This window comes from Manacus candei, unplaced genomic scaffold, assembly GCF_025592945.1.
Source record: "Manacus candei isolate 608988 ecotype Guabito, Panama unplaced genomic scaffold, ASM2559294v1 h1tg000005l, whole genome shotgun sequence".
Lineage (NCBI taxonomy): Eukaryota > Metazoa > Chordata > Aves > Passeriformes > Pipridae > Manacus > Manacus candei.
Window position 1 is genome coordinate 964,175 of NW_026138053.1, and position 27,785 is coordinate 991,959.

Below are 27,785 nucleotides of genomic sequence, written 5' to 3' on the forward strand. Positions count from 1 at the left end.
TTGTTGAGACGGCACCTTTGCTCGCTGACGCGCTCGGAGCCCCCCCGGCCAGTGCTGTGCCCGGCTCACTGGCTGGCGTGCTCTCACCTGTCCCCCTGCACCAGGCCCCTCCGGGACGCTCCGCCCGCGTCCACACTCAGGGGAACCCCTGCCCCACTCGGGGCAGGGTACCGGGGGATCCCCGGCTCTGCCACCTACAGCCCCTCTCCCTCGCTCGTAGTGCGGGCAAGGCATAAGGGCGCCGTGAGGACGGGCAGGATTCTGAACTTTGTGATTCACAACTGCTCCCCTGGCCCTTCTCCCGCTCGCAGGGGAGGGCAGAGCCGGGAGCGGGGACCCCGCCGCGCTGCCCCGTCCCGTCCCGTCCCGCGCGGGCTGCGAGCGCCGCCGGGGCACCGGCAACCGCCACCCCCCACCCCCACGGCGGGGCAGCCCCGCGGGAGGGGGCGTGGCCCGGGCGGCGGCGGGGCCAATGGGGAGCGGCGGCGGTGCATATCAATGCGGGCCGGGCCAATGGGCGCGCAGCCATGCTGTTAACAGCTTAGGGGCGCGGGGCGGCGCAGAGCAGCGCTGCCGCCGCGGGGAGCGGAGCGGTGCCGGGTCCGCGCACCGCGCTCCCCCTGCCCGCCCCGGCCCCGCTGCCCCGGCCCGCCATGGCGGCGGCCGTGGACGAGAGCGCCCTGCCCTCTATCTCGACTTTTGCCAGCCTGATGCCGCTGGAGGAGCGGCCCGCCGACATGCTCAATGTAAGCACCTGGCAGCGGGGAGGGGGCGGCGAGAGGGGCTACGGGGCAGAGCGTCCCGGGCTGGGGCTCGGCCTGGCTTGGGGAGGGGGTGTGCCCACTCTCCCGCCGTCGGAGGGCGCCCCGGGGGCGGCGCGGCTCAGCCGGAGCGGTGCCGACCCGTCGGACGGGTTGGGGGGAGCCGCCGCCCCGAGCGGGAGGCGCGGGCCGCGGTGTTGGGGCGGCGGGTGCCGCCGCAACCATCGCCCCGCCGGTCCTGACGCCCCATTTCCCCGCAGAGGATGCTACAGCAGGACGGCCCCGCTGCCGTCAAGCGGGAGGAGGACGACCTGGGCAAGTTCGTGGACTTGGACTTCATCCTGGCGCACACCAGCAGCGGCGGGCAGGCGCCGACCGGCCCCAACTACCCCCTGCCTGAGACCCCCGAGAGTTGCGGCACCACCTACGACAGCGACGGCTCGTACTCCACGCCGGGCAAGTTCCCGGCGCCTTACCCTGAGGGCCAGGGCCACAGCTACGTGGCCGAGCTGCTCACCCCGGACCTGCCCGGCCACTACGACCTGCAGCGCAGAGAATACACGGAGTTGCGGGTGCCCGGCGGCCCCCCACACCACCCCCACCCCCATCACCACCAGCCCCTCCACCCGGCCCTAGCCCGCCCACTGCCCCTGGATCCCCCTCAGCCCTTCGGGCCCCGCATCAAGAAGGAGCAGCCGGAGGAGCGCGCCTGCATGCTGGGGATGCCCTCCGCTGAGTATCTGGGGCCGGGCGGCGGCGAGCACAAGCCACGCGTGGCGCCGTGTCCCGGGCCGGGACCGGTGACGGGGCCGCCGCTGCCCTACCCGGGCTTCGCCCACGGGCGCCTGGGGCCCCCCGAGGAGCCGCTGCCTGGCACCGATCCCCACCTCCTGGCCGACCTGCCGCCCCACTACGCCGTGGCCCCGCACCGCTATGCACCCCACTTCGCCCCCCAACCGCCGCCGCAGTTTCATGGACACTTCAGTGTTTTCAGGGAGCCTCTGAAGGGGCCGGGGCCGGGCCCGGCGGGGCTGCCCGGGCTGCTGGTCACGCCGCCCAACTCCCCGGTCCTGGATTACTTTCCGGCCGGGGCCGCCCCCGAGGACTGCAAGCCCAAGCGCGGCCGCCGCTCGTGGGCGCGCAAGCGAACGGCCACGCACAACTGTGAATACCCGGGCTGCGGCAAGACCTACACCAAGAGCTCCCATCTCAAGGCGCACATGCGGACCCACACGGGTAAGGGCGTGCCGGGGCGGGGACACGCACAGAGGGTCCCGGGTGGGGTTACCGGGGCACACGGTGAGAACCGCGAGCACGTTCCAGCGTGATTCCGGGTGTGCGAAGGGGCGTCGGGGGAGGTAGCACCGGCGGATGGGGGGGGCGCGTGGAGAAGACCCCTGTGGTCTGTCAGGGGGTGCATGGTGGGTTTCCCGTGATGGGGCTGTGTGGGGGCACCCCACCCAGAGCTACTCCGCAACTGGTGTGGGGCTGCGTGGAGGGATTCTGTGTATGGGACAGGGAGCAAGTGGGGATGGCCCCGAGAGTGCTCAGAAAAACTTTCGTGGTGGGGCTGGGCAAGGACACACAGGGACCAAGGCACACAGCAAGACCACCCCCACTTGCTGGCCTTGGGGTTTAGGGATGCCTGAGGAGGCAGGGCTTGGGGAGGCACATGGAGAAGCCCCCCACCTGGGCTAGGGGCAAACAGAGCAGGGAGACAGACTGGGGTGTATGGCAAGACCCCCTGGTCGAGCTGGGACGTGGCACAAGGTGCTGCCCCATAGCAGGGACAAAAAGGGGAGCGCCCAAAGTTTGAAGTGAGGCAGGGGCACGTGGAGGGGTGCTGCAATGGGGAAGGGATGCCCAAAGGACGGACCCCATGTCAGGCACATGGGGAGGGGCAGGAAGATGGAGGACAGAAGAAAAGTGGGGCAGGCGGAGGTGCGCAGGAGGCGAGTTTGCAGCAGGGCTCCCCTTCTCCTAAGGATAGGGATGCTGGGCAGGGTAGCACAGGGCCGGAGGCACGGGAACCTATAATAAGCCCACTGACACCCCCTCTCCTCTGCAGGCGAGAAGCCCTACCACTGCACCTGGGAAGGCTGTGGCTGGAAATTTGCCCGCTCCGATGAGCTGACCCGCCACTACCGCAAGCACACGGGGCACCGGCCCTTCCAGTGCCACCTCTGCGAGCGGGCTTTCTCCCGCTCCGACCACCTCGCCCTCCACATGAAGCGGCACATGTGAGCAGGGCCGTGGCCGGACTCAGTGTCCCCAGAGCCAGCTCACGGTGTAAATAGTGTCGGGCCAGGGATGGCCCTGGGGAGCAGCCTGACCACCCAGCCCTCTCTGCTTGTAGCTGATAACTAGTTTTCTCCTCCTGCTCCTGTGAGAGCTGGGCCCAGCCAAGTGGTGGGGAAGGGCTGCTTTGGGATGAATATGGGGATCAGAGCTACAAGAAACACCTGCCCAGGCATCGCCACTCAGTTCCCCATGCCTGGAGGGTCCCCCCCAGCAGGTACCTGGTGAGTGGAGGGGGGGTGCTGGTGCATCAGGGATCTGTCCCCAGAGCTCCTGGCTTGTATTTGGCATCAGCTTAACCTTCTTCCCCCAAATTCTGGTGCCCCCCTGGCTCCAGGGACTGTGGTGGCTGACTCTGGCTGTGTTTTGGCTGGAGACCCGTGCCCGTTGGTGCATGGGTTGTGGTGCTGGGAAATGGGTTGCCAGTCTCCTCGGTTATGGCCATCAGAACAAACCTCCTGACCCAGAAGCCTGGAGTGGATGGGGTGAGGGTGGGACTTGACTGGCTCGTGGCTATAAAGGTTTGCAGGGGTCGGCAGCACAGCATCCATCACCTTGCCCAGGGAGCGGGGATGCTCCTGTCACCAGCTTGGGACCCCACCAGGCAGTCCAGTCCTGGCCATTCCCACAGTTTTCCACTCAGGAGCCTAAAATGGTCTCTCCTGGCTCTTGTTTGCTTTAATTTGTCTTGTTCTTCCCCTCAGGATGACACCAGGTACTGCTGTAGCTGCCTTCCCCATGCTGCTTTTTTAAATTTAGTGTGTAAAGGACAGTGAGTCCAGCTATGAATGCCCAGGTCTCTGCTATACTTGAAACTTTTGTAGAGGGGGGGGGAAAAAAGAAAGCTCAAAAGAAAATGAGTCTTTTTATGTGCAGCTTCTGCAAAGCAAGTTGTAAATTAAACAAAGCAGTAATATATAATGTTTCTGTTTTTTTAATATATTTTTTTCTTCCAGCTGGGAACACAGATGAGTCTCAGCTTTGGGAAGTGCACTGTTCCCGTCTGTGTATATTGTTAATTAACATTTCTCTGCTTGGGCACGTTAGGTCTCTTGCACTCCGAAATGTTACTTTTCTTTATATGCAAACTGTTGAAATATTGTGATCTGCTGTATAAAAAATAAACAAGATGTAAACATGAAAGAGCCAGGAGAGTTTACTTTAAAGGTTTCTTCTAAGAGGAGAGGGTGAGGCTGGGCTTGTTTGTCAGTAAATATTTACATCGATGTTCATTTCTGCTTAAGTTAGCTGTGGAGGATCAATGGGGAACGCCCAAGCCTCGGCATCTGAGCAGCATCTCCTGTGCAACAACTCTTGAGTCACCCCACTTCCCCGTGCCTCAGTTTCCCTAATCTGCAGATGGGGCAATTGCGGCACCGGGATGGTGTGACTGGTCCCGCGGTGAGTCATCTCCAAGGGGAATGGCAGCCGAAACTGTACTGGGAGCCTTGCTGGTCCTGTCTCCTTCCTGAGCTGTCCTGTCCTGCCGTCCCCTGCAGTGGGAGCTCTGTAGTACTGACCTTGTGGTCACAACTGGGAGGGAGGTCAGTGTCAGCTGCCTGGTCCTGTGTGTTGTCTCTGCCGTCCTGGGGATGGCCTGGCAGCTTGGTGGGGTTCAGGTGCTGAGGTTTCCCTGCGTTAATAGGTGGTGACTCAGCACAAGCGTGCTGGCAGGTCCCGAGCTCAGCAAGCAGGTCTGGCTCCATCCCTCCCTCCCACAGCTGATTACCCGTGATGCACGCATCGCTGTGAAGGCTGGGACTTGTCCAGACCTGACACCATGCTGGAAGTGCAGGGAGCACACTTAGAGGCAGGCTGTGTGGTGCCCTGGCCCTGGGTGGTGGTGGTGGTAGCTCCTTCTGTGCTCGCTGCCACAACCTGCCAGCTGGCCAGGGCTGGGGGATGCCCTGGGGCTCCTTGCCCTGCAAGTGGAAATGGGATGTAGCTGTGCTGCCAACATGGGCTGGGCTGATCCCACTCTGTCCTGCTGAAATGGGAATGGCAAAGCAGGGCTGATGTCCCGCTGAGGGGTGGCTAATGTTTTGGTGTTGGGCTCTGTCCTGGGCCTGGCACCTGGCCTTGTGGTCTGCCCTTGAGTGGGTACAAAAGCGTGGGTGACTCCAGGCAGGCTGACAGCAGCTTGGGATGTCATGTTTTGCCTGCAGGCCTGAGATCGAGACCATGGGGCTGCATCCACAGGTGTCACAGATCCATCAGGCTCAATCACTTGTCCTTTCCACTGCTGCCTCCACCCTCTGCTTGCCCCACTTTCTCAAAGGTGCCTGTGTGGGGGTGACAGTGCTGGGACACATGTGGCCTGTGATGAGGTACTGGGTACATCTTGTTCCTGGGACTCCCAGGACCCAATGACAAGTACAACACCAGTGCTGTAGCTGGGACAAAACTTCTGCCTCTTCCCCAGAGACTCGTTAAAAACGTCACATGGAGGGAGAGGGAAAGGTGTGGGCTGTTTGAATTAGCGATGAGTCAGGCTGGCAAAGCCAGATGGGGAGAGTGCGTGCCTGTGTGTTTGTGTGCGTATAAGTAATCTCTGGCTTTGTGTTTTTATTATGATTATTATTTTTATTTCCAGGGGAACGATGAATTTCTCCAACCATCCTGTCCCACTGGAAAGGCTGGCTCTGCTGTCCTGTCCTCCCTAAGCATCTTGGGAACTGGAGTGACGGTTCGTGGCTGTTTTGAGCCTCGGCTCTGAGATCAGAGCACAAACCAGTTCTTCCTCGCCTTTCATCATCACTGTGCCAGGGCAGGAGTGAGGTCCGGCTCTGCTGCCGCTACCTTACATGGAGGCAAGAGCAGAGGAAGGTGCTTTGGCTTCTTCTCCAAGCAGAGCTCCTCCAGGTTTGCTCCCCTGTGCCTGGGGCAAGGCACTCCATCAGGCACAGGATGGGGCACGGCAGTCAAATGGGCTGGCATGGCTGGGGACCTCACCTGGGGGAGGAGTGGCTGCAGTGGAAAAGGCAATTATGGTTAATTTGTTGTTAATAAAAAACACCCTCTTCCAATTGCCTGGGCTAAGATACACTCTCCACTGGAGGAGGGAGCCCAGTCCTGTCCCCAGCAAAACCTGCCCTGCAAAGTGATGAGGGCAGCAGGAAAACACCTTCAGCAGCACCAAGGGAGGCATGGCTGGGGTGCAATCCCTGCACGTGTACCCACAGTCAGCTGGAAAGCCCTGGGCCATATCTCTCCCTTCCTTTCCCACCTTGGTCATCTCCTGGCTAAAAGGACCCTGGAAACTGTGCAGAGGTCCCTGATCCCTTTGTAACTCGTAAAGAATAGCACCATGTCTTTTGGGGTGTGACCTGGCACAGAGAGGAGGCAAATGGGGAAAGAAAGCAGCAAGGCATGGAGAAACACCTTCCAGCAGAAAAGTGAGTCATGGCCACAGCATGGCCTGGCACCATGTAGTCACCTGCCAGCTGGGCTGGGGCTCTGGGGGTTTCAAAGCTGAAGGTAAGTTAAAGAGGAGCTCAAGTGGGTTTCAGTCCTCTGAGGATGACCCAGCTCCTGGGGATCCCCAATGTTGCAGCCAACGGGTCCCACAGAGCTGGCCCAGGGTTGTAGGTCTGTAGGGAGAAGGAGTGTTGCAGATCTGAGAGGGCTCCTTACCCAGGTTTTGACCCTGGGGATGCTGCTGTCCACGGGGACAGCACAGAGTTGGGGCAAGAGTGCTATAGGATGGAGCCTGGGTGCTCCAGGGTGGGAGGGATAGTTTGGGGGTGCTTGGAGGGGATGACACAAATCGTTCCTCACCACAACGTGAGCTTCCCCAGGGCCAAGGCTGAAGTATGCTCATGTCTCCCATCGGAAGGGCAGGGGGAAGGGTCCCACCCCTGCCATGGGGGGAAGGTCCGGCCGTCTGCCGCTGCGTTCATGCTGCTTGGGGTGGGCCAGGCGCCACGATAACGGGGCTGTGGCTGTCACCGCACCCTTAGGAAACATTTGGCTTCAGGCACCTGAACCCACGGGGAAGCGATAACTCCCCGGCTCGCTCGCCCTGCCTGGACCCACACCTGACGCTGTCGTGCCTTAGTCATACACTGAGAGTTTTTCCACTGCCGGGCCCCAGATAACCTCCTCCCGCCCCACTGGTCACAGTGTTTGCACTTGTCCTCCCCCGCTGGTGCCAGCCTGGGAGACATGCACACCCTGAGCCCTGGTCTGGAGGCACGAACACCTCTGGCCTGGGGCCACCTTTGGTCATGCATGGCAGCCAGGGCACGGCTAAAGGGCATGAGGTGGGTGAGGAGCTGGCCTGGAGGGGGCCGGTGCTGCCTTCCTGCCAGGGCTGAATGTGGGGGGACATCTCTCCCCCGGCTGCTGGGTGACGGTCAGATCTTCTGGCTTGGTACTCTGGACATCCCTGGCATCCAGGACAGTTGGAGGTGGGTGATGGTGTTGAAGTGATGCCAAAGCCCCAGAGCACAGAACCACTGGGCTCCTCAGCATTGCTGGTTTTCCCTGACCTGCTACATTCCCTGGGCTCTCCCTGTGCCCTGGCTAGGCAGGACCCTGGTGCTCCAGGAAGGTGACAGGTCTGGGCACATGTCCCAGTGCAGGACTCTCAAGGATGCACCAGGTATGTGCAGGCTGACTGAGGTCTCTAGTTATGTCTCTTTGCTCTTTGGAGGCAAAGCTCTGGGATGCAGTGGCCAGAGGCAACAACTCCAGGTCCCCTTGCAGCAGTGCTAATCACTCCACTGATGACCAGATTAGCAAAAGCACCAGTTAATGTGTTTCACCTGTAGGTCCATACAGCTCCTGGTGGGACATAACCTTGCAGTGACACCCATGCTCATAACTGTCCACAATCTCCACCATTCATGACATCAAAAAGCTGCTACTCTGGGGAAATGAGCTCAAAAGTGCCTCAGGCTGTTTGTAGGAGAGAGTTGATCACTGTGCACTGAGGCAGTCCTGCTGGGATAGGGCTTGAGCAGGTCTGGCCTACAAGGAGGGGATAACAGTCAAAAAACAGACATTGAATGACCATCTGTCACTGGGTTTTATTGTTGGGACTGGTTTTGTTTTCCGTAAGTGCTGTTTAACAACATGAATAGACTGTTAACGACCCGCCAGCAAGTGGCAAAAAGACTCTTCTGGTCTTGGGGGAGTGTGGACCCCACCTCCAGGTCAGCTGTGGCAAGGAAGCAAGGATATGTGCTAGAAATTATTGGGAATGGCCACACAAAGTCATGGAGGAGGGCTTGGGTGGACGAAGCAGAGCCGAGGGAAAACAGGTAGTACAGGAGAAACCTCAGGATCAGCTCTTCCTTGTGGAAGAGCCAAGATGCTAAAGGACATCCTTGGCAGTGTGGAAGGCAGCAGAAAAGGAGTTAAAACACTGGGGACAACAGATGGTACTCTGGGGGTGCTACCAGTTCCCATTGTGGCACACTGGCACTGACTGGGCCCTGATGCAGAGGTAACATGCCAGTCTCCGTGGGAAGGGATTGTCAGCAGGATGGGAATGGTGGGAACTTCAGCACAGCCTGGCTGGCACTGGGGGACTCCACGCAAGAGTTACCCCATCACAGCAGGGTTCAGCTCATCCCAGGGCTGCACAGGAGAAGAGATTCCCCCAGAGACATCTCCTCTCCTGGGCTATCCAAGGTGGCTGGCAGATCCCCGTGCATCTCTGCCCTGCGCTGAAACCACCTGCTTCGGGCAAACTTCTGCCAGGCAACCCTGATGGTGGCTCTGAAGTCCCTCCTGGCCCTTCACTGCTGTTTCCTCCCCTCTTGCCATTCTGCCGTCTCTTTCCCCCCACAGCCAAGAGGAAACGGGACAGTCTTATCAGTAAGACTTTCACTCCTGGCTGCCCCAGGTGAGCGCAGCCACTCCGGAGCAAGGAGCGGGAGGGCGAGGAGCGCACGGCCTGGAACACGAAGCCAGGCCGAGCATCCCGAGCGCACCGTGCGGTGTTGGCACCGGGCAGGCACCCGGCACGGCACGGGGCAGAGCTGCGGGAAAGGAGACGGGAAAACTCCTGGTGAGCTCTGCGGAAAACTGGGCTCAGCCCCGGGGCCCCCGTCACAGAGGCCCCGAGCGAACGGGCACCCCTGGCCGGGGGTGAGGGGGGAAACCAGGAGCGCACACGGGGCGACCCTTCCCCGCGGGCCGCGCTCGGAGCCGCCGCTGGGGCGCGGCTGTGCTGCCACCTCCTGGCGCGGGAGCGAGCCCCGTCCGCAGCGAGCTTTGCGCCCGGAGCGGAGCCAGAGCTGCCGGGCCCCGGGTGGGTCCCGGTGCGGCCGCGGGGGAGGCGGCGCGGGCGACCCCGGTCCGGGGCAGCCGCGACTTGCCGGGAGCGGGGCTCGAACCCGCGTCCCTCCGCGCTCGCCCCCGCGCGGTGCTTCCCCCAAAGCGCTCCGGGCACTTCCGGGCGCCCGTTGGCGGGAGCGGAAGCGGCGCTGGCCGGGCCGCCGCGGCGGTCGCACGTCCCGGTGGCCGCGGAGCCGGCGCCGGTGGGTGCGCGGGGCCCGCTCGGGGCCCGCTCGGGGCGGCGCGGCCGCGGCCGCTCGGGGCGCGCCGAGTCCCCCTCGCCCTCCCGCAGGCTCCCCGGGACCCCGCCGCGGGGCCGCGGGCCGCGGCCGCGGCGCGCGCAGCCCCCGGGACCCGCCGGGTGCAAGGCCCCGTTGTTGGGCCTGGCGGGGGGATGGGAGGCGGCTGAGGGGGGTGTGTGTCTATGTGGAGCTGCGCGTGTGAGTGTGTGTGTGCACATGTAGGCGTGTGTGTGAGCGGATATACGTGCGGGTACGGGTATGCACACACACACGCGCGTGTCTGTGTGTGCCCGCGGTGCCCCCGAAGGAGTTAACCCCGGACCCCCGGTTTCCCGCCCTCCCAGAGCTGGAGGGGACGGACAGGACGGCGCAGAGAAGGCCAGAGGGCAGGCGGAGAGATGGCGACGGGGGCAGATGTACGGGACATCCTGGAGCTGGGAGGCGTGGAGTCGGAGAACACGGGCACCATCAACAAGAAGGACATCATCAACTCGGATAAGGTGAACTGCAGTGTCCTGAGGGGCTGCTACGTGTTTTCTGGGCGCTGACCGACCTTGTGTGTGGTGTTTGGGGTGAATATCGGGAAAAAATATGGAATAAAGTGTGTTCCTACCATAGCCCATTTATAGTTGTGCTTTCTAGGAGTGTCAGGAAATGCCTGGAGGGCCCCAGTCCTGGGTCCCCGGTGTTCTTAGTTAACTGTGCTGTGGCACTTGGTGTGGGATTTAAGTTGGAGCTGTGTAAGTGGTGTCCTGGTAAGCTGGGCCTGGCCCTAGGACATTTTCAGCTGTCGCTAAAATTCCCATTTTGTGAAGTGTGTTTACCATCTAACCCCCCCCCCCCCAGGCAGATGGAAATAATATAACACAGTCCTGCTTTAGAAGAGAGAAAACATTGTCTGAGTTAATCATAAATGTCTTCCAACCCAGGGAGCATTCCCTGTGTGGGGAAGGTGTGTGGCTGGGCTTTGGGACAACTGGGATGTGTTGCCTGGGAATGTGGGCAAGTTAGTAAGCTCTATTGAGGCTGTGAGATGTCCTGTGATGAGTTCTGTGTGGTAATGTGCTGTGTTATCTTGTTGCCTTCTGTATTTTAAATTCAGGCAAGGTCTTGGGTGTCCCATGTTTTGCAAGGTGTTGGGAAGGTCCATTCCCGAGTGTTTATGAGCTGTGGAGGTGTTTGGAAGTGAGCCCAGGGAGATGAAATCGCCAGGAGCCCTCTGGTACAGAGATGGTCTGGTTTGAAGTCAAGTCTGTGTGTTTGTTTGGGAAAAAAAATCAAAACAAAGCTGAACATAGGCAACCATCCCATCCCTAAAGCACTTCCTGGCTGTCATTGTTTGCCTCCACTGGAAAGTTTGTCTCTGAGGAGAAGCACTGTGCTTTCATGGCTGCCTTGTTAGGGGTAGGACACACAGGATCATTGGGGTGATGGAAAACCCATGAGTTTCAGTCATTTAAAGGCTGAAATGTAAAATGCCCAGTTATCAGCTGTGGTGGTGAGCAGCTCGTTGGCTGGGTTCAGCCTGGGGTGTTGCCACTGAGTGCTCGGGGTTGTGGGTTCTTTGATTTAAATGTGTTTGTCTGTTAGCCAGCAGAGAGCTGAAGGAGCACTGGTGCCTCTCTTTTTGGAGCAGAGAATAAGATCTCTCCTCAGATTTACTGTAATAGAGAGAGGAAGGGGAGATGCAGTGAAAGATTTTGGGAGGAATGCAGGAGGCCACTTGAGTAAAACATTCTGAATTTCTGCAAAGTACAGAAACTAAGCCAAACCCAAGGTATGAGCTGTTATCACGTGGAGAGCACATAGTTGCTGATAACAGTGCAGCACTTGCTCAGGAAATAGATCTGCTTTCAGTTAGAAAAGAAGCAGATTGATGTCTTGAAATCAGGAGAGAACCGTGAAGTACTTTCCAGTCCATTAGTGACTGAGAATGTTAAATAAAAATTACTAGGCATAAAAAGATTTAAATCAGCAGGACCAAGTAATTTGTTCTCAACTCCTAAAGAGCTGGGTGAGCTGATCTCTGGCCTGCTGATATTAACTTTTAATAAATCTGGGAACTCTGGGGGGATTCCAGAAGGCTGTCTTCAAACAGGGTGTGTGGTGACCCATGGGTAAGTGCCTGGGTTGGCCTTACATTGCTCCTGGGCGAAGTGATGGACACACCAGGAGAGAGGTGTTTGATTAGGGATGAAAAGGTGCTGATATAATGCATGTCTGTCATGAAGTTTTATGGAAAGTAGTTGTAGTCCAAGCTGACACGTTATTATTTTTTCAGTGGGATCTTCAATTTGCTTGATAAAGGTGACTGTGTGGATTTAACACAATTTGTGATACAGTGTTAGTTTTATCAGAAAAATATTCTGATTTGAAAGTCGGTGGTGATACGGAAACAAGTATGTGATAGTAGTGATGTGACTACTATTATAGAGATGGTACAGTTAGACCAGATGCTCAGTAAATTTGTCCCACTTAAATAAAGTGCAACTTCTTAGTGTAGCTGTTACTGTATCTACCTGAATCCTAAGCTGATGATCTCATAAAGTTGTATATGTGGTGTGAGTTGAACTGTATCTTAGAAACCATCAATTCTGACCAGGTAGGGGCCAGGTTGAGTCGTGTACCCTGAATTCCTTGGATGAAGAAACTATGTAAAAAAAAATTGTTTGCTGTATAAATGGGAGAGCTGAGTTGGGACCGGAGGGTTTTTGTAGGTGGTACAGGTAGTTTTGCTGAGGGGCTGCTGCAAGGGCTTGATCACAGCTGGTAAAAACTGAAGCTGCTGCAGAACAAAGTGACAAAGACCAAGAGGGGCTGGGAAGACATTTCTTATTATCTTCTCTAAAAGGTAGAGAAGCACTTAATTAAATGCATTAATACCTCTGTATGAGGACCTAGTGCTTACCTAGTATGAAAAGACTTAGTGCACCAGCCCCTGAAAACTACAGCCAGATGTTCAGCTTGGAATTTAAGTGTGTTATCAGCAACAGCAAGTGTCTGAGTACTGGTGAGTGCTATCTCTGAAAGTGGGAACATTTTGTCTGTCAGTGTCTTCCACCAGGAACAGGCACTTTCCTGGAGAAATTCAAGGCGTCTAAACCCAGATAAAATTATAAACCCTCACAGGACACCAGGTTATATAGTTTAATGTTCCTTCAGGAATTGCTGCTTCTCAATCTAAAATGCAGTTCTTTTGTTTCAGAAAAAATCCAAGAAATCTTCAGAGACGTTGACGTTTAAGAGGCCAGAAGGAATGCACCGAGAAGTTTATGCACTTCTCTATTCTGACAAGAAGTAAGAGCTTATGGTCATCTGTGCAAGTTGTGGGGTGGCCTGGGCTTTTGGTGGCAGGGCAGTGTCCTCTTGAAACCAGGCGCAGTCTCGCTTCCCAGACTGATTCCCCTTTTGTGCTTGGCCCATGCTTGTGCCCTTCCCTAAGACAGTCATGGGGAGTGTCTGTCTTCTCTCTTCTAAATTTGAGGGGTTTGCTTGATGTAGGAAATGAATTAGATACAAGCACAATAGTCTAGTGCAGTGTTCTTACCCTCTGTATCTAATTCTCTCAGTCTCAACTGGGAACATTATCCACTTTTATTTCTGCAAAAAGAGTTCTGCAGCCTGTATTTATTATTTGTTATGGATTGTGCCTTTTCCTCAGAGGTCTCTTGCACAGTTTACTTTTCAGATGGTTCTGTCAAACCCATCTGTGCTGTGTATTCTGTCCTCTGATGAGTGAAGCATTGCAGTCTGAGAAGTGCAGAACTTGGAATAAAGCCTAAACTTGGGTTTTCCCACCTTAAACATTGTGGTGGCAGATTCCACTCTGAATCTGAAATCTCTTTGGGTTTCTCTTGGGCCAGTCCTTGCTCCTCGTCAGCCAACACTTTTCTCCACCGCAGGGATGCACCTCCGCTGCTGCCAAGTGATACAACTCAGGGTTATCGAACAGTCAAAGCAAAACTGGGGTCCAAGAAAGTCCGGCCTTGGAAGTGGATGCCTTTCACCAATCCAGCCAGGAAAGACGGAGCAATGTTCTACCACTGGAGGAGAGCAGCAGAGGAAGGGAAGGACTACCCTTTTGCCAGGTTCAATAAAGTAAGTGGGAGAGCACTTTCAAACAAAAGCATATAAATAGCAGCTGGAAAATACCCTTCAGTCAGCTTCTTGACTGTCCAGAGAGGAAGTTGGTTCTTTCAACAAGTGAAGGCTGTGTTAGGTTTGGTAATTGCATTTTAAATTGCAGCATGGCCTGCAGCCATGTGACCACAGACTCCAAATCATTCAAGCGAAGTGGGCTCCATGTGTGGTCAGAGCTTGCTGGAGCCCCCTGTGTTTCAGGTGTGCAGTCATTGGTTTGGTGAGGAGGCACTCTACCATCTCTCTCAGTTCCTGACCAACATCCTCCCCCTGATTACAGGCTCAGGGTACTCAAAGATATTCTATTCTGAGTGAGACATTAAAGTCATAAGTCTTGTTATTTTTCCCAGTATGAAAAAAATTACTTGAGCTTCATGGCCAAAAAGCTGGCTTGCAACCTTTTGGCCAGATTCCAGCACAGATGCTGAATTACGTTGTGTTCCCTCTGAAATTGCTCTTGTGGTATCAGTGTGGTGCAGTACCCTGTTCTTTGCGTCTTATATTAAATTGTCACAATGTGTTGTTGTAATCTCCTGCTGTCTTTTGTCCCAGATGTATCTGCTTTGAGTGGCTGGACCTTTCATGTCTATGCACAAAGAAAAGTACATCAAGATTTATACTTCAAAGCCAGGACCTCCAAAGTTAGGAAGGAGCGGAGTTAGGGTGCCTCCATAATGTAATTTAACTCCCTTCATGATGCAAATCTGAAAGGGTAAAAAAAAGCATGTGCTAACATGATTCCACAAAAGCTCTGCTTGTGTGTAACCGTATACAATATTTTAAGTTTGTAACCCACAGAGCATCAGCTCTAACAAAGCTTGGCTTCCTGCAGAGTTAAGTGGTTGGTTGACCTTATATGTTAGAAGGCTCAAGCTCTGACTGATGCTTTTCCTCTTGCTGGGACATTGGTAAGAGCCTCCTGTGGTATCTCTTCTCTGATGTCTGGGGTGGAAGTCTGAAGTATGACTCACTTAGTCAAGGCACCTACCTAGCTGTCTGAGTGAAACTTTGTGAGGCTAATTGTCTCCAAGACTTTACTGCTGCAACTGGCTTTGGCTTCAGCTGAGTTTATCAGAGGAGGCCACACATGGGTGTTGTAATTATACAATTCTCGTTTCCTTGACTTTATCAGGTACTGTGAATTGACAGACAGAAGAGCCTTCAGCAAGGCTGTAACCTTTAGATTAGTGGTACAGACCTCTGCCATCTGCACAATCACATAATATTAGGAGCAAGTTGTTACCCTTGTGGTTCTGTAGTTAAGAAGGTCGAAGGCAAGATGAAGAGTTTTGCAGATATTTACTGCATTTGGGGAATTTTATTTAGTTTTCCAGACTCTTTAGTGGGTTCCTTCTCTCATACTTGATACCTTTACCTGAATCTCTCGCTCCCCTTGGCATGAGGCTATTTTCCTGTGTAGTCTGTCCTGTTGGTCGCTCAAGCTACTTAACCCAGCTCCTGAGTCACTGCTCAGTTGCTTCCCTTTTGTCTGTGCTTCCAGTCTCCAAACCAAATCCCTCCTCTTCATTGTGAGATCCAAAATGTAAGCTTGGGTTTCACTGTGTTTCAGGGTGTGAAATAGAAGTATGAAAGTATGAAAGCAGCTTTCCTGGTGTTAGAGCAAAGCCCTGTCTTAGCTGATATTCTTTTTCTGGCTACCATCAGTAAAGGCTTAGAGAAGGAGCATGAGAATGGGGCAAATATATTTTTTTCCTAGCTTCTTGTGGTCTTTGGCTTAAGGATTTTTTAACTTGGAATTTGTGTTTAATAATTCTTGCTAGGTATGTTCAGGGCAGAAAGCTGCTCTGTGAATATCCCATGGTAATGAGTTCTTCAGGTTAATTTTGTGTGGTGTGCAATGGTGCTTTCTTCTGCTCATTTCAAACTGCTGCCTTGACGTTTCATTTAGTGCCTCTGAGATCTCGTTACATAATGTAGTAAATGGTCCTTGCTGTGTACTGTGTTTTCTGTAATTTGACATGCCCTCCTGTGCACTGTCTCACCTTCGTTGTTCTCAAATATCCTTTCTTTTGAAATGGGTGGACTAGGAATGAGTGTTTCACTTATGAAAGCATGGTGGGTTTGTACGTGGGCTGTGTTTCTCTATTTCCCTCATCATTCTTACTGTTCACTTTGTCTTTTCACCACTACTAGGCATTGTGCTGATGTTTTTTTACGGAACTGCCTCATGGCTCCAGGATCCTGAGCAGTTTCAACTAATTTAATGCTCATCATTGTGTGAGTTTATAGTGTAAAATGTTGGACTGAGAGAGGTTTTCTGGGCCATTGAATCCTCCTCTTGGCTCTTTTGGGTCCTGCCACCATCCAGTCCCTTTCATAAACTGATCAAGTTCCTTTTGAAAAGCACTTGGCTTTTCCTGCCCCTGTGCTTCCTTGGGAAGCTGTTCCAGACTGTCTCTGCTCCATTTCATTTCCAGGTTAAATTTTCCATGTTAAATTGGCATTTTTTTGCAAGTTGGTTTCTTTCATTCTTATTTCGGTTGTTCTTTTCTTCCCAGGGATGTTCCTTTCATTTCATCTAGCATACTTGAAGTCTGCAGATTCCCTTCCAGACTTCCTTTGCAAGGCTGCTTTCTCTTCCAGTCTGCTGTGGGAAGACAAGTTCTCCACCCCATTTTTCATCCTCGTTGCTCTTCTCTCTACTTGTTTCCATTTCAGTTCATCTTTCCTGACCAGGGATCAGTAGTGTTGTAGTTGGTATTCCTACCAGTATTCTTGTTGTGCAACTGAAACACTGCTGGTTTCTGCTGGAAATCTTTCTCTGGGAGTCATATTTGCCTTCTCATGGTCACATTGCATTCGAACGTGTAGTCATCCCATGGTGGGCTCAAGCTTTCCATCTGTTCCCACCTTCTCACTTCTCAGTGGTTCTCACCTAAGCAGCCATGAGTGGGGGCTGAGGAAGTGTTATGGAAGTGCCTTTGCTCTTGTTGCACTCTCTTGTTTGGTGAGGTGTCTGCCACCTTCCCTTCCATCCACTGCAGAGGGCCATACTGGCTCTTCTCATGTGTGTGTGCTACTCGAGAAATTACTTTGTTTCATGATGTACATGGAACATCCTTACAGTGTCTAGTAGGATGGCACATTGCTCCTGGTGGAAGTGGGACTTGAAGGTTGAGGTGCAGTGCATCCCCAAGAGATATGCTTTGGGCTTCTTGTGTCTAAGTGAGGGAAGAACAGCAGTAGACCTAAAGAGGCTGTTATTTGGAGGCTCAGAAATGCTCCTCGGAGATGTTCATGAGGATGACTTTCCTGGTATAGGCCATGGGGCTGTAGAGGTGTTGAAGCACATGTGCTGCTCACATGCACACCACGTTTTCTTGTGGAGGCAGGATCTCCTCAGGCTGAGCAAAGTTTTACCACGGGACTGGTTGGAGGGGGTAAGGAGGGAAAGCACAGGCTTGTTTACACTTTTGCTTTACCACATGCTAGGATTTCCCCTAATATACTAAGTATTTTTACTGTTCCTTTAGTACTCATGTGATACTTGTGTTCTGGATAGAGCCCTTGCAGAGCAGTTCCAGGCTGAGGACAGTGGCGTGGGCTTGGCCTTTTAGGCACCTTGGGACACTGAGAATTGGACTGTTGTTTGGCCCTGTGGCTCTGCTGGAGAAAGGGTGGATGAGGAAGAGAGGGACAAAGTTGTTTACCAAGTTTATGGCCCTCACTTGTACAGTACTCAGCATTTCAGATCTTCCTGGTGCTGTCTGCACAGAACATGAAAGGAGCAGGTTGAGTATCAAAGCAGAAGGTGTGCAAAAGGCTGGGCACTACTGCTCCTTGCCTTTCCTGTTCGTCCTGTACAAGTGAGTGTGTCCCAACCCAAGAAAAGAGTCAACTGTCAAAGCAGTTTATGCCAAGGTATTGATGTTGCTGTATGGGAGGAATGCAGGGAGGCTGGCTGAACCTTGGTTTCACTGTCATGTTGGCCTGATAATTTTGAAACCTATAGTCAGGATGTGGCTTGCTGACCTCTGCCTGTGTCAGCAACCTGAAATTGGTTTCAGCCTTCCAGGTTGTAGTTCCTGGTTGGCTCCCCAGAATGTCATGTTTGTGGCCCTGGGATCACACATTTGCTCCATATCAAGTCCTCTGCCTGCTCGTCATGTTTCCTACCAGGACTCATTGCTCAGGGTCATGGCAGCCCCTTCCTGTCAGTGCCGTGCTCATGTTCTTGGCTCAGGCATCCCAGCCCTTGCCAGCTGGCAGCGAGGAGGGCAGTGCCACAGGAGAGCTACCGTGGTTTTCTTTTCTCTACACAGACAGTGCAGGTACCTGTCTACTCGGAGCAGGAGTACCAGATGTATCTCCACGACGATGCGTGGACCAAAGCCGAGACAGACCACCTCTTCGACCTGGCTCGGCGCTTTGATCTGCGCTTCGTGGTCATTCACGACCGCTACGATCACCAGCAGTTCAAGGTGAGTCCTGGGGGCCAAGGTGCTCCTAGAAACCTGCTGCTATGGCATGTGCAGGGCTTTCTGCACTTAAAAGACCAAATTACCCTTTGTATCAACTTCATTAGGGGAAAATAATGGATTATTGGCAGCAAGGAATATTGAATTTCCAGCACAGGGCATTGCTGCTTGCTTTGTTTGTAATTAAATCCACTGTGACTTGTGCTCATTCCCTGTTGTGTTTTATTAGAAAGTTAGAAGGTTTGCACCTGCCAGGAGAACAAGTCGTTGTTCCTTGAAGGTAAGGCAGCTGGGGAGTTTGTTTAGCTGAGTAGGCTAGGTGTTTTGGATTCCAGCCTAGGCCCTTGGAGAAGAGTCTGCTAACGAATGCTGGAGACTGGGACTTTCCCTGGTACTGCTCCTGATTTATGGCCTGACCTGGTGTGGGTTTCCACCATCTCTGCCATGAAACAGGGACCATCAGTGGTCTGGAAATGCAACCCTGGTGTCATAATCTTAAATGTCCTATAACTACTGGTTCCATGCTTCCTGGTGACGTAGGGAAAGATGTGACTCGTACAGAACAGCTCCAAATGCTGGAGCTTTTTCTTGCCCTCTGAAATGCTCACATGAAGAGCCTCTAGCAAAGTGAACTAACAAGAGTCTGCCCAGCTGGGCAGCCCAGACACCCTTGGTGCTTGTGGTAATGGAACACAGCTCAGGCTCCGTGATGATGGGCAGTGAATTGTTGCAGCTGATACCATCTTGGTTGTGGCTTGAACGACCATTGTCTGGAGCAGCTCAGAGACTTTGTTGCAGTTTCCTGCTCGAAGGTTTTCTCCTCTCAACTCTCTTTGCATACTTTTATCTGGGGGTGCTCCACTGCTGTGTTGTCTCTAAACCCTCAGTGGAATAGTTGGACCCTTTGAGTGGTGTTTTTAGAGCAGTAGCTGTGAACCCATGACAGTTAATTCACACAGCTCACTGAGAAACTCCTCCTTCCCTGTCATTCCTCCAGCAGTGGCAAAGCTTCCTGCTGGTCTTGCTCCCAGGCATTGTGTCTTGTCTTGCATCTGACATCCTTCAGCCAGTGGTCCTTGAGTGGCTACTGCACAAGGTTTTGCTTGGTACTTCCATAATGTTGTCTTCCTGTGATGTCTTCCACAGAAAAGATCAGTGGAGGACCTGAAGGAACGATATTACCACATTTGTGCCAAGCTGGCTAATATTCGTGCAGCTCCAGGCACAGACCTGAAAATCCCAGTCTTTGATGCTGGCCATGAGAGACGAAGGAAGGAACAACTGGAAAGGCTTTACAATAGGACACCAGAGCAGGTAACTTGGTCAAGAGAGCATCACTCCTCCAAAAGATTTGTAAGTTGAGTCAGTAGGTGCATGATATGGGCCAGAGGGTGGGAAAGGAAAAGAAAGGCTGGACAGCAAAAGAGCAATACCTGAGTACTGCTTTTGTTTTTGGATTAATTTCAATTTAAGGGGTATAAAAGGACAATAACTGAGAAATCTGACTACACAGGAGAAAGGGCTTTGTGAGCAGAGTTATGGTCTCTGGTAACTGCCAGGACCTTGTCAGTGACACTTATTGGACTAGTCCTCTGGATAGAAACAAATTCTCAGGTCAATGCCCTCATGAGTCCCAGAGTCTCGTGAGGAGAGAATTATTTCCTTGAGAGAAAAAGTCTTGCCAGAAAACATTAAAACCTGTAAATCTATATGTTTAGTTCTCCTCTTTGCTGAAGCTATGTAATGTTCCCACAGTTTAGAGGTTAAGAAACTGTGTGTTCCCCAAAGGCTGGGGGAGAGCATCCTTTTCAGTTAGTAGTTCCCTCTATGGACAAGTTCATGCAGGTAGTTACTCTGCTTGTGCTTTCCTCATTGACAGGTGTCAGTACTAGGCATAGCTGCTCTAGGTTCAGTTTGCTGTGTCTGGGAAGGGAAGCCAGCCTTTCACAACACTGCATTTTGCAGCTATGGCGTATTTGAATTTTTTTACCCATCTGTCTGTGGTCTTGGTCTCTTTGGAGATGAGATTAGTCATTTATGGATGCTGATGTAGGGCACATCATGGATGTTATGATACAGCACCTGCCAGATTGTAGAGTGGCATTGCCATGGACGCAGGGTAAGGTTATGGAGCATAATGTGCTCTACAAGTCCAAAATGTTAAGCAGGAGCATAAAATCATTCCCAGGCTGGCCTGGGGCAGAGCTGTAATCGGTAGATGGCCCCCTTGACTTGCCAGGCTTCCTCTGCTCTCTGATTGCCTTGTCGTTCTCTGGTCTGCAGGTGGCAGAAGAAGAATACCTCATCCAGGAGCTCCGCAAAATTGAAACCAGGAAGAAAGAGAGAGAAAAGAGAACCCAAGACCTGCAGAAGCTCATCACAGCTGCTGACACCACAACTGAGCAGAGGCGTGCCGAGCGCAAGGCTCCCAAGAAGAAGCTGCCACAGAAGAAGGAGACAGAGAAGCCTGTAAACACTTCTCTCTTTTTCCTTCTTTTTTTTTTATTTCTTTTTTTTAATTTCCCCTGTTTGTGCTCTGGCTGGGTAATGTGTTTTTCTTCAGCAACCCTACAGGGATCAGACCCTTTTTGGGCAAGGGGAGCAACTGCTGGCTGCCTTCTGGCAGATGTTTTTTTGGTTGCATCTTTGGAAGGCAGATTAGTGTAAGACAACCATTGTCAGTGTCCTCTGGTGTGCTCTCTGTCTCTCTCCCCTTTGAAAAATGCTGCTTTAAGTCTTGTTTCTCTTTCCTTCCCTGAGAAACGAGATGAAATGATGCCAGCCATTCATGCATCATGACAAGGAGAAACATCTATCTCCCTGCTTCTCCCAAGTGTATTCTGTTACTGCTCTGTAGTGTTGGCCCACATACCCATTGTCTTTCACCTGCCTTCTTTTTCTAGTCCAAGTTTTCCTTTCCTCCCCATCTCCTGAGTCTCAGCAGCATCTCCCCAAGTTCAGTGCATGCCCCTCTCCTGATCCTCAGCTGTGATCAGAGCAGCCCTGCTGTGGGACTCTTTATTCTGGGACCTATTGGTATTTCTCCCTGAGCTGAGCTGAAGTCTAAGGTGTCCAGAACACAGGTTTTGGTTCACATTTGATGCTACCTCAGTTTCCCCTTCTGGAAAGAGGAGGACAGCATGGACTGATCTAAATTCAGCACTTTCAGTAGGAAAGGGCTGTTAAAAAAATCTCAGATGTTTCTAGTGAGTCCCTGGGAATTCCTGTCCATTCACCTTGTGAACAGAGAGCACTTTTCTCCAAAAGGTTCTATACAGGGAGGGGAGAGTAGTGAATGCTAGACAGTTTTTTCTTGAACTGTGCCTAATGGCCACCACTTCCTCAAAACACTCTTTCAGTGTGTTGTGTCCCGTGTGTGTCCCTGCTATGTGATGAATATAGTATCACTGGGCACCTCGTGCCTTGAATTCCATTGAGGGTTCATCTGGGAAAGCTCAGCCATAGCTGACATATCTCCTTCTAAAGGAAGCAGTTCATCGATGGTGGTAATGAAAAAAGAGGGCTAGAGAATGATGCTGGAAAGATGCTGAGGATGCCAAGGCAAGGGAGTCCACCCCTAGATGTTGGCTGGTGCCTGTCTGCAGGCACGTAGTGGATGGGCACGCCAGGGTGGGCAGAGAAGCAGTTTCTGTTGTTGCACTAGCATCATTTCAACCATGACAGAGTCCATTAGGAGTCAATTACCAACTATAGCCGGGAAATGTTAAGAAAAAAATTGCATTTTAACTAAGAATTTGAATCGGGAGCTGCATCAGCATCATTTCAACAAAGGAAAATCATTTACCAAAGAGTCAATTGAGGTTGAAGCGTTTACAGCATGTACAGGCTGTACAGGCACACGAGGCAAAAGAACCCATTTAATTGCTTATGTGCTGAGCGCAGTCGGAGTGGGCTCGGCTGAGGCAACGATGCTGATTTACCCTCACTGCTCCTGTCAGGGTGTTCAGCAACAGGCTGAGGGGCAGAGTTTGGGGAGTCTGACAGCCAGCCTTCATCCAAAGGAAGCAGAGAGGATTGGTTTTTGATTGCAGCCTTGTTTGTCTCTAATAATGCGAGCAGGGAGGCTATATCCTACCACAGATCAGAGTGATCTCTGCAAGTTCATGGGCCCTGTTGGTACTTAGAGAATACCTTTTCCTTCATGGTCCTATTTAGGACTCTCTTCCTGGGCCCTCTGTTTATTTGACCGACAACAGATAACTGAAATAATCTTAATGCCTGGCCTCCTCAAGACCAAGACACAGAGATAGCTGATAGTGATGTGAGAGTCATTGGCAGGGAACTTTAGAAATCAAGTCACTGCCCTTCAGCATCTCTTATGATCTTGGGGCAGCCCTGCTTGTCTCAGCCCTGTCTGGAACAAACAAAGAACAAGCTGCAGGGCCTCTCTGCAGAGAAATGCGGGAGCAGCAAGGCAAATGATGTCTCTAGAGAAACTGGGAGATCTGAGGTGACTCTTCCTTTTGGAAAAATATGGTTGTGCATGTGTTTTGCAGAGGTTGTGGCTATTCTTAGGTTGAATCATGAGTATTGTTTACCCATTCAGGGGACCCCACCCCATTCAGTGCACAGGGCCCTGCAGATAGCCTGGTTTAATGGTTTAAAGGTTTGCTCACCTTGTGCTTTGCTCAGCAACACAGACTTTTTAAAGACTTTTTATTTCTTTCCATTTTGTTGAAATGCAACTAAATGCCGTAGTGTTAGGGACAACAGCATTGGAAGTTTGCTGCATTTTACTGCTATGCTTAAAATGTGAGGTGAGTAAGAAGGAAAACTGTCTAATGAGTGGACAAATGGCAAAACATGTATGAACAGCAGGCTTCCCTGGAGGGGGCCAGTCGTTGCATCCTCATTAGTGGGCTCATGTCTGTACAGATCAGAGGTTTCTCAGCTCATTCCTTAGAGAGTTCACAGTCAAAAACCAAGATTTAGGGAAGTCCTGGGCTGTTTTGATCAGTGAAATGGGTCTAAGTTAGATAAGGATAATATTGGGCAAATGTGCATAAATACCATTTAGAGTCAGGGTTTCTGTGTGGATGGGTATGTGTCTGTGCAGAGCAGTGCATTCAAACCAACTGACCAAAAATGCTTGAGCTTTCCAAAGATGCCTTGAACTGGAGTATTTCTCTCAGTGAATTGCTTGGGATTTTCCCACTGAATCCCATTGCTCGGGATTTTCCTCTTGCCTCAGCTCCGACATGTGGCCGTGGCAGGTGGTTCTCCGTCATAGGAAACAGTGTTTCCCCTTCAGATAGTCTCTATATGAAATCTTGTGTTTCTTGTGTTTCCTCCCTCAACACATCCTGTTTCGATCTCTTTCAGGCTGTTCCCGAGACTGCTGGCATCAAGTTTCCTGACTTCAAATCTGCAGGTGTCACGCTGCGAAGCCAGAGGGTAGGCTGCTGTCCTGGTCCCATGGGATATCTGTTCATGTCTTTCAGTCTGCTTGTCTCTCTCCTCATCTGTTCTCCTTTTATAGCTAAAGAAAGTCAAGTTCTTGCCTCTAAAATAAGAAAGGAATTCCATAAATGTGGAAACTCAGAAACCTGGAATGCTGGCACTGTCAGAGGCAGCTCGTTGCCTTGCAGAGGCACCTGAACTTGCTGATGTTTGTTGCTGGTGTGCCTGCTCTGCTGTTAGACACATGTGACAGACCCAAATGGAGCTGTCCAGTCCAAACAGAGCTCACAGCCAAAACTAGTAGGCCTCATAAAGGACATATGTCAATAGCTGAGAAGTGCTTTCAGAGTGGTTTCAGTTGGAAGGGACCTTAAAGGTCATCTAGTGAAGATCATCTCTAAGAACCGGATGTTCAGGTCGTGTCTTGAAAAAAACAGACACACATAAACACATATGATTTTTAGCCTTTCTATTTCCATTACCTTAAAAAATATTTTTTGGAAAAGCCCCTCTGTTCATTCTGCTGCAGAGATATTCCTGAGAAAAGACTTGACACCTGCCTCTTAGCCACAGGTTTTAAGATATTGAGCAAGTTAAACCTGCTTGGCTGACTGAACGTTTTCAGAGGGGTTTTGACAGCAAAATCCTGTGTGCCCAGTACAAGTGCTAATTTTTAGTTGCTTTACTATAGCAAAGTTGGATAAGTGGGTTCCTTGTCTGGCACCCTCACTTGGCATAGTAATTTAAAAGACTGTTTTTATGGAATGTTCTTTTGTTGTCAGAATAGTTTCAGATCTTGCTGGGAACAGCCTGGGGCTGTTACTAGAAATGTGTTTGGGATCATGCTGCTTTGACATAGAGGTGCACGTGCATGTTAGAGGCAGGATGCCTCAGCAAGGTCACTGCTGAGGAACCCCTGGAGTGTACAAGTGCCACCATGTGCAGGCTACCTGTTTGAGTGAGGGGCTGGAGGAAATCACAGTCAAGAGACAAGCAAGACTGCAGTGCATGTGTTGAGATTTATGGAGACGTGGCAGATGTGTTCTCCGGCACTAAGATAAATAGAGTAATTTATGGAGATTGATTTGGATTTTGAAAACTAATAAGTGGTGGTTAATCTTTTCTATTTTTTTTACCCCCTCTGGAAGAGAAGCTGAGCAATAACCTATCAGTGATGGAACCATCTGGCAAAGCCAGCAGCCTTTTTGTGTGCCAAACAGGCAATTCGAATCCCAGCCTTCATGAAAATGGGTGCTACATGCTTTTATCTGTTTCCTTTAATGGTCACAAAATGCAGTGATAAACTGAGGCATGACAGTCTGATTCAGTGACTTTTAACCTGCGGTATCCGAGCTCCTGGAATGACCTAGAGCAACTTCTTATACTCTGCTTTAAATTTTTAAGGAGATAAATGCTGTTATTAGAAGTACCGGTGGTTTGTGAATTAAAAAAGATGGTAAATCACTGATCTAGGTGAAAAAACAACACTTTGTTGTTTGAAAACATGAAACCCACCTCTAACCCAGCAGAATGAATTTATTTGTGTCTTTTAGCCAGTCACCTGGCTTCCTTATCCAGATCTTCACTGTTTCTAAAATGGGAGCTATTAGACTCACTTGCTTCACAGATGCATGATGGGGAGAATTAATTACGTGAGGTCAGTACGGGCCTTTTGAACTGGTAAGAGGTGGTGAAGTGCTAAATGGTGTAGAGTTGACAATCCATGCTAATCCAAATGATTTTACTTGTGGGATTTCTGTGGCAAACCCTCTGCACTCCAGTGGTGTGGAATTGATCAGGGTGGGAACTGACTGGGACTAAGTGAGGAATTGGGATGAATTGCTGGAAACTTGTACTCTGGCAGCGTGCAGCCTAAGATGTTTTGCCCTTAGCACATTGGAAAATGATTTCTAAAAGCTTGTGATATCCTGCAGTAAGTTCTTTTGCCTGAGGACCTAAAGCATTCCCCACCTAAAGGCTTCTATTGTCCTCCTTTATTTTGTACTTTGCTACTGTGCTTTACACTTTCCTGGTTAGGCGAAGTTGGATTTTGCACTGAGATCAGGGCTCAACCTCTGTCATGTGTGAAAAATGTACCATATCATCCCCAGGATAATAGCACTTACTCTTTGATTAGAGATTTTTTTTTTTTTCCTGAGGATTTACAATTAGTCTGAAATCTTGAGTTAAAATTAATTTATAGAAATGAGTCCTTGAAGAAAAAGTTAGGAATCCGTATTCAACTTAATTTGTTCCCAGTAGTTTTTATGACAATAGCCCTGGCTTTTCAAATTCCCCCTGTCGTTACAGCTTACAAAATCTTATGGACAGGCTGAATTTGAAGACTATTTTTTCCCCCCTAGGATTAATGGTCACTTACAGCCATTATTCTTCATAACCGAAAGTTTCTCCTTCAGCAGACGCTGAAGAGTAATCTTCTGCAGTGAGTTTGACAAGCTGCCTTCTATCAGAGTGGCTTCAGTCTCCCATTGTTCTCCATGGGACTGTGGCCACAGGCAAAGAAGGCCACAGCCCCTGTGCCCTTGCTCTGCATGGGATTTCCCCTCTGCCTCCTGACAGCACAGGCTGCAAGTTTCTCTAAGGCAGTGGGAAACTGGGCATTATGAAAAGCTTCCTCTTAATTCAAGGCAGTGTATTGCCTTGGTGCCACTGAGAACAGGAGGCAGCAGCAGATGTTTTGGAAGGGGGCAAGCCTTTCAAGAGTTCCTTTACCTTTGCTGTTAGTAAAACCATGTTATGAAAATAAGATCAGAAATGTGTTATTAATCCTAAGCATTGCTTCTGGAAAATGTCCTGTTATACCAGGCCTGCTCAGCTGAGAGGGCAGACAGCCAAAGAGCCAGAGGACATGAAAGGTGGTAGGGAATTTGAACAGGGAAAGGTGAGGAAGAGACTAAAGGAGAGCAGGGAGCTATGAGGAAGGAATCCTTTGCTGAGGATCTGCCTGAAGGAAAGGAAAATGGGAGCTGTTGAACTTGAATCTTTTCCAGGACCCAGACAAACCAACAGTAACCACACATTTGTGATCTGGGCATCATGTTGCTTCTGTAGGGCAGAGCTGAGTTTGTTTTGGTTTCACCACAGTGTTTCTGTAGCATGTCATGTTCAGCTTTCTTTTAAGTTTAACCTTTGTCTTTGACTTCATTGTGTTTAAAGTGCTTGACTTTGGCATACCTAACATCTCTGCACTGTGTTTTGAGTTATTCTTCTCTCTTGACCCTATCTGTGAATTTTAACTTATGATTTCGGTACTGCTGCTGAATTTTTGCAGCAGTGCTTTTAAGGAGGAAGGTGATGCATGGAAAGGGGTGGATGTTTGTCCCAACTCCTGCATGTTGAGGGATACATCTGTGTCCTTGCTCTGTTGTCATGGGTTTGGAAACAAAGGAACTGAAAGAGAATTGATTGAGTGATGTCTCATCTGGAAACAAGACAAAACTCCATGATGAAAAGGAGTTTGTAGAATTCACAATCTGCAGAAAGGACTGAGGGATGTTCCAGCTTAGTCATTCAAAGCTGGCCTCCTCCCCTCAGAAAAGGCTTCCAGCCAGCAACCTGGCTCCATATGCTAACTGGGATCTTGTAGACAATTTGCCAGTTGAACAAATTAAGAAAGAAGTAGAGGAAGGAAAATTACAAGTAGAGCTTTAGTATCCATTGATTCAAATATTCACACTCAACAGTTTTTAAATATTTAGTAGCCTGCTGAGCACTTTTTTCAGCACTGATTAATGAATGAGAATTTACCGTGGTTGTGGGGGAAAAGCGTGTGTGTGTGTTTTCCCTTTTTTTTTTAATTTTCTCAGAGTGAGAACTAAGTACTTACTGCACCTCCAAGGTGAATGATATTTCTAGAGGAAGATGGGGTTGTGTGTATGTGTTTAGACATGTTTATTCTCTGTATTTGATCTGACCTGTAATTAAATGGCCAAGCACGCTGCCTGTCTACTCTGCAGCGGAGACTCTTGGCTCTGTTCCTTCCCTGTCATTAATGCAAACCCAGACCTCATCGGCTGTGAACATGGGAAACATCTGTCTGTCCTCCTGTGATCAATGCTGTCCCTTCAGAGGTTCAGCTTTGGAAGCAGTTCCATAAAATATCAGTTATTTTTATTTGGGTTTGATAAATCTAATTACTTGGAGCAATTAATTATTTATTTGTTTTTTATTGATTGCAC

General features: G+C 51.1%; 2 protein-coding genes across 5 annotated transcripts in view; both read left to right on the forward strand.

The window, feature by feature from the left end:
* The first annotated feature begins 393 nt into the window (after nucleotides 1-393).
* Nucleotides 394-6,085, forward strand: LOC127475472 (Krueppel-like factor 2). 3 transcript variants are annotated; one of them, XM_051797317.1, is made up of 5 exons: nucleotides 416-746; nucleotides 1,022-1,997; nucleotides 2,830-4,603; nucleotides 5,225-5,519; nucleotides 5,653-6,085. In XM_051797317.1, exons 1-3 carry the CDS (start codon nucleotides 654-656, stop codon nucleotides 3,003-3,005), a joined length of 1,245 nt encoding a protein of 414 aa, XP_051653277.1. In that variant the 5' UTR covers nucleotides 416-653; the 3' UTR covers nucleotides 3,006-4,603; nucleotides 5,225-5,519; nucleotides 5,653-6,085. The 3 variants fall into 3 exon arrangements, with proteins under 3 accessions (XP_051653286.1, XP_051653277.1, XP_051653270.1); XM_051797310.1 differs by lacking the exon at nucleotides 5,225-5,519; XM_051797326.1 differs by lacking the exons at nucleotides 2,830-4,603; nucleotides 5,225-5,519 and having other exon boundaries at nucleotides 394-746.
* A 3,395-nt stretch (nucleotides 6,086-9,480) lies between these two features.
* DMAP1 (DNA methyltransferase 1 associated protein 1) overlaps nucleotides 9,481-27,785 on the forward strand; it is a 30,684-nt gene continuing 12,379 nt past the window's right edge. Inside the window, exons 1-8 of one of the 2 annotated variants that reach the window (XM_051797184.1) lie at nucleotides 9,481-9,547; nucleotides 9,931-10,086; nucleotides 12,792-12,883; nucleotides 13,489-13,684; nucleotides 18,010-18,168; nucleotides 19,312-19,479; nucleotides 20,449-20,634; nucleotides 23,509-23,580. In XM_051797184.1, coding sequence (XP_051653144.1) covers nucleotides 9,985-10,086; nucleotides 12,792-12,883; nucleotides 13,489-13,684; nucleotides 18,010-18,168; nucleotides 19,312-19,479; nucleotides 20,449-20,634; nucleotides 23,509-23,580 — 975 coding nt within the window. In that variant the 5' untranslated portion in view covers nucleotides 9,481-9,547; nucleotides 9,931-9,984. Of the gene's footprint in view, nucleotides 9,548-9,678; nucleotides 10,087-12,791; nucleotides 12,884-13,488; nucleotides 13,685-18,009; nucleotides 18,169-19,311; nucleotides 19,480-20,448; nucleotides 20,635-23,508; nucleotides 23,581-27,785 lie in introns of those variants that run through there. The other variant, XM_051797192.1, reaches the window with a different exon arrangement.

What these genes read in the sequence shown, in the direction of transcription:
- LOC127475472 (XM_051797317.1), top strand. Translation starts at nt 654, where the DNA reads ATGGCGGCGGCCGTGGACGAGAGCGCCCTGCCCTCTATCTCGACTTTT. An exon ending in GGCCCGCCGACATGCTCAAT is followed by an intron (nt 747 to 1,021) that starts GTAAGCACCTGG and finishes ATTTCCCCGCAG; the next exon opens with AGGATGCTACAGCAGGACGG. An exon ending in GCACATGCGGACCCACACGG is followed by an intron (nt 1,998 to 2,829) that starts GTAAGGGCGTGC and finishes TCTCCTCTGCAG; the next exon opens with GCGAGAAGCCCTACCACTGC.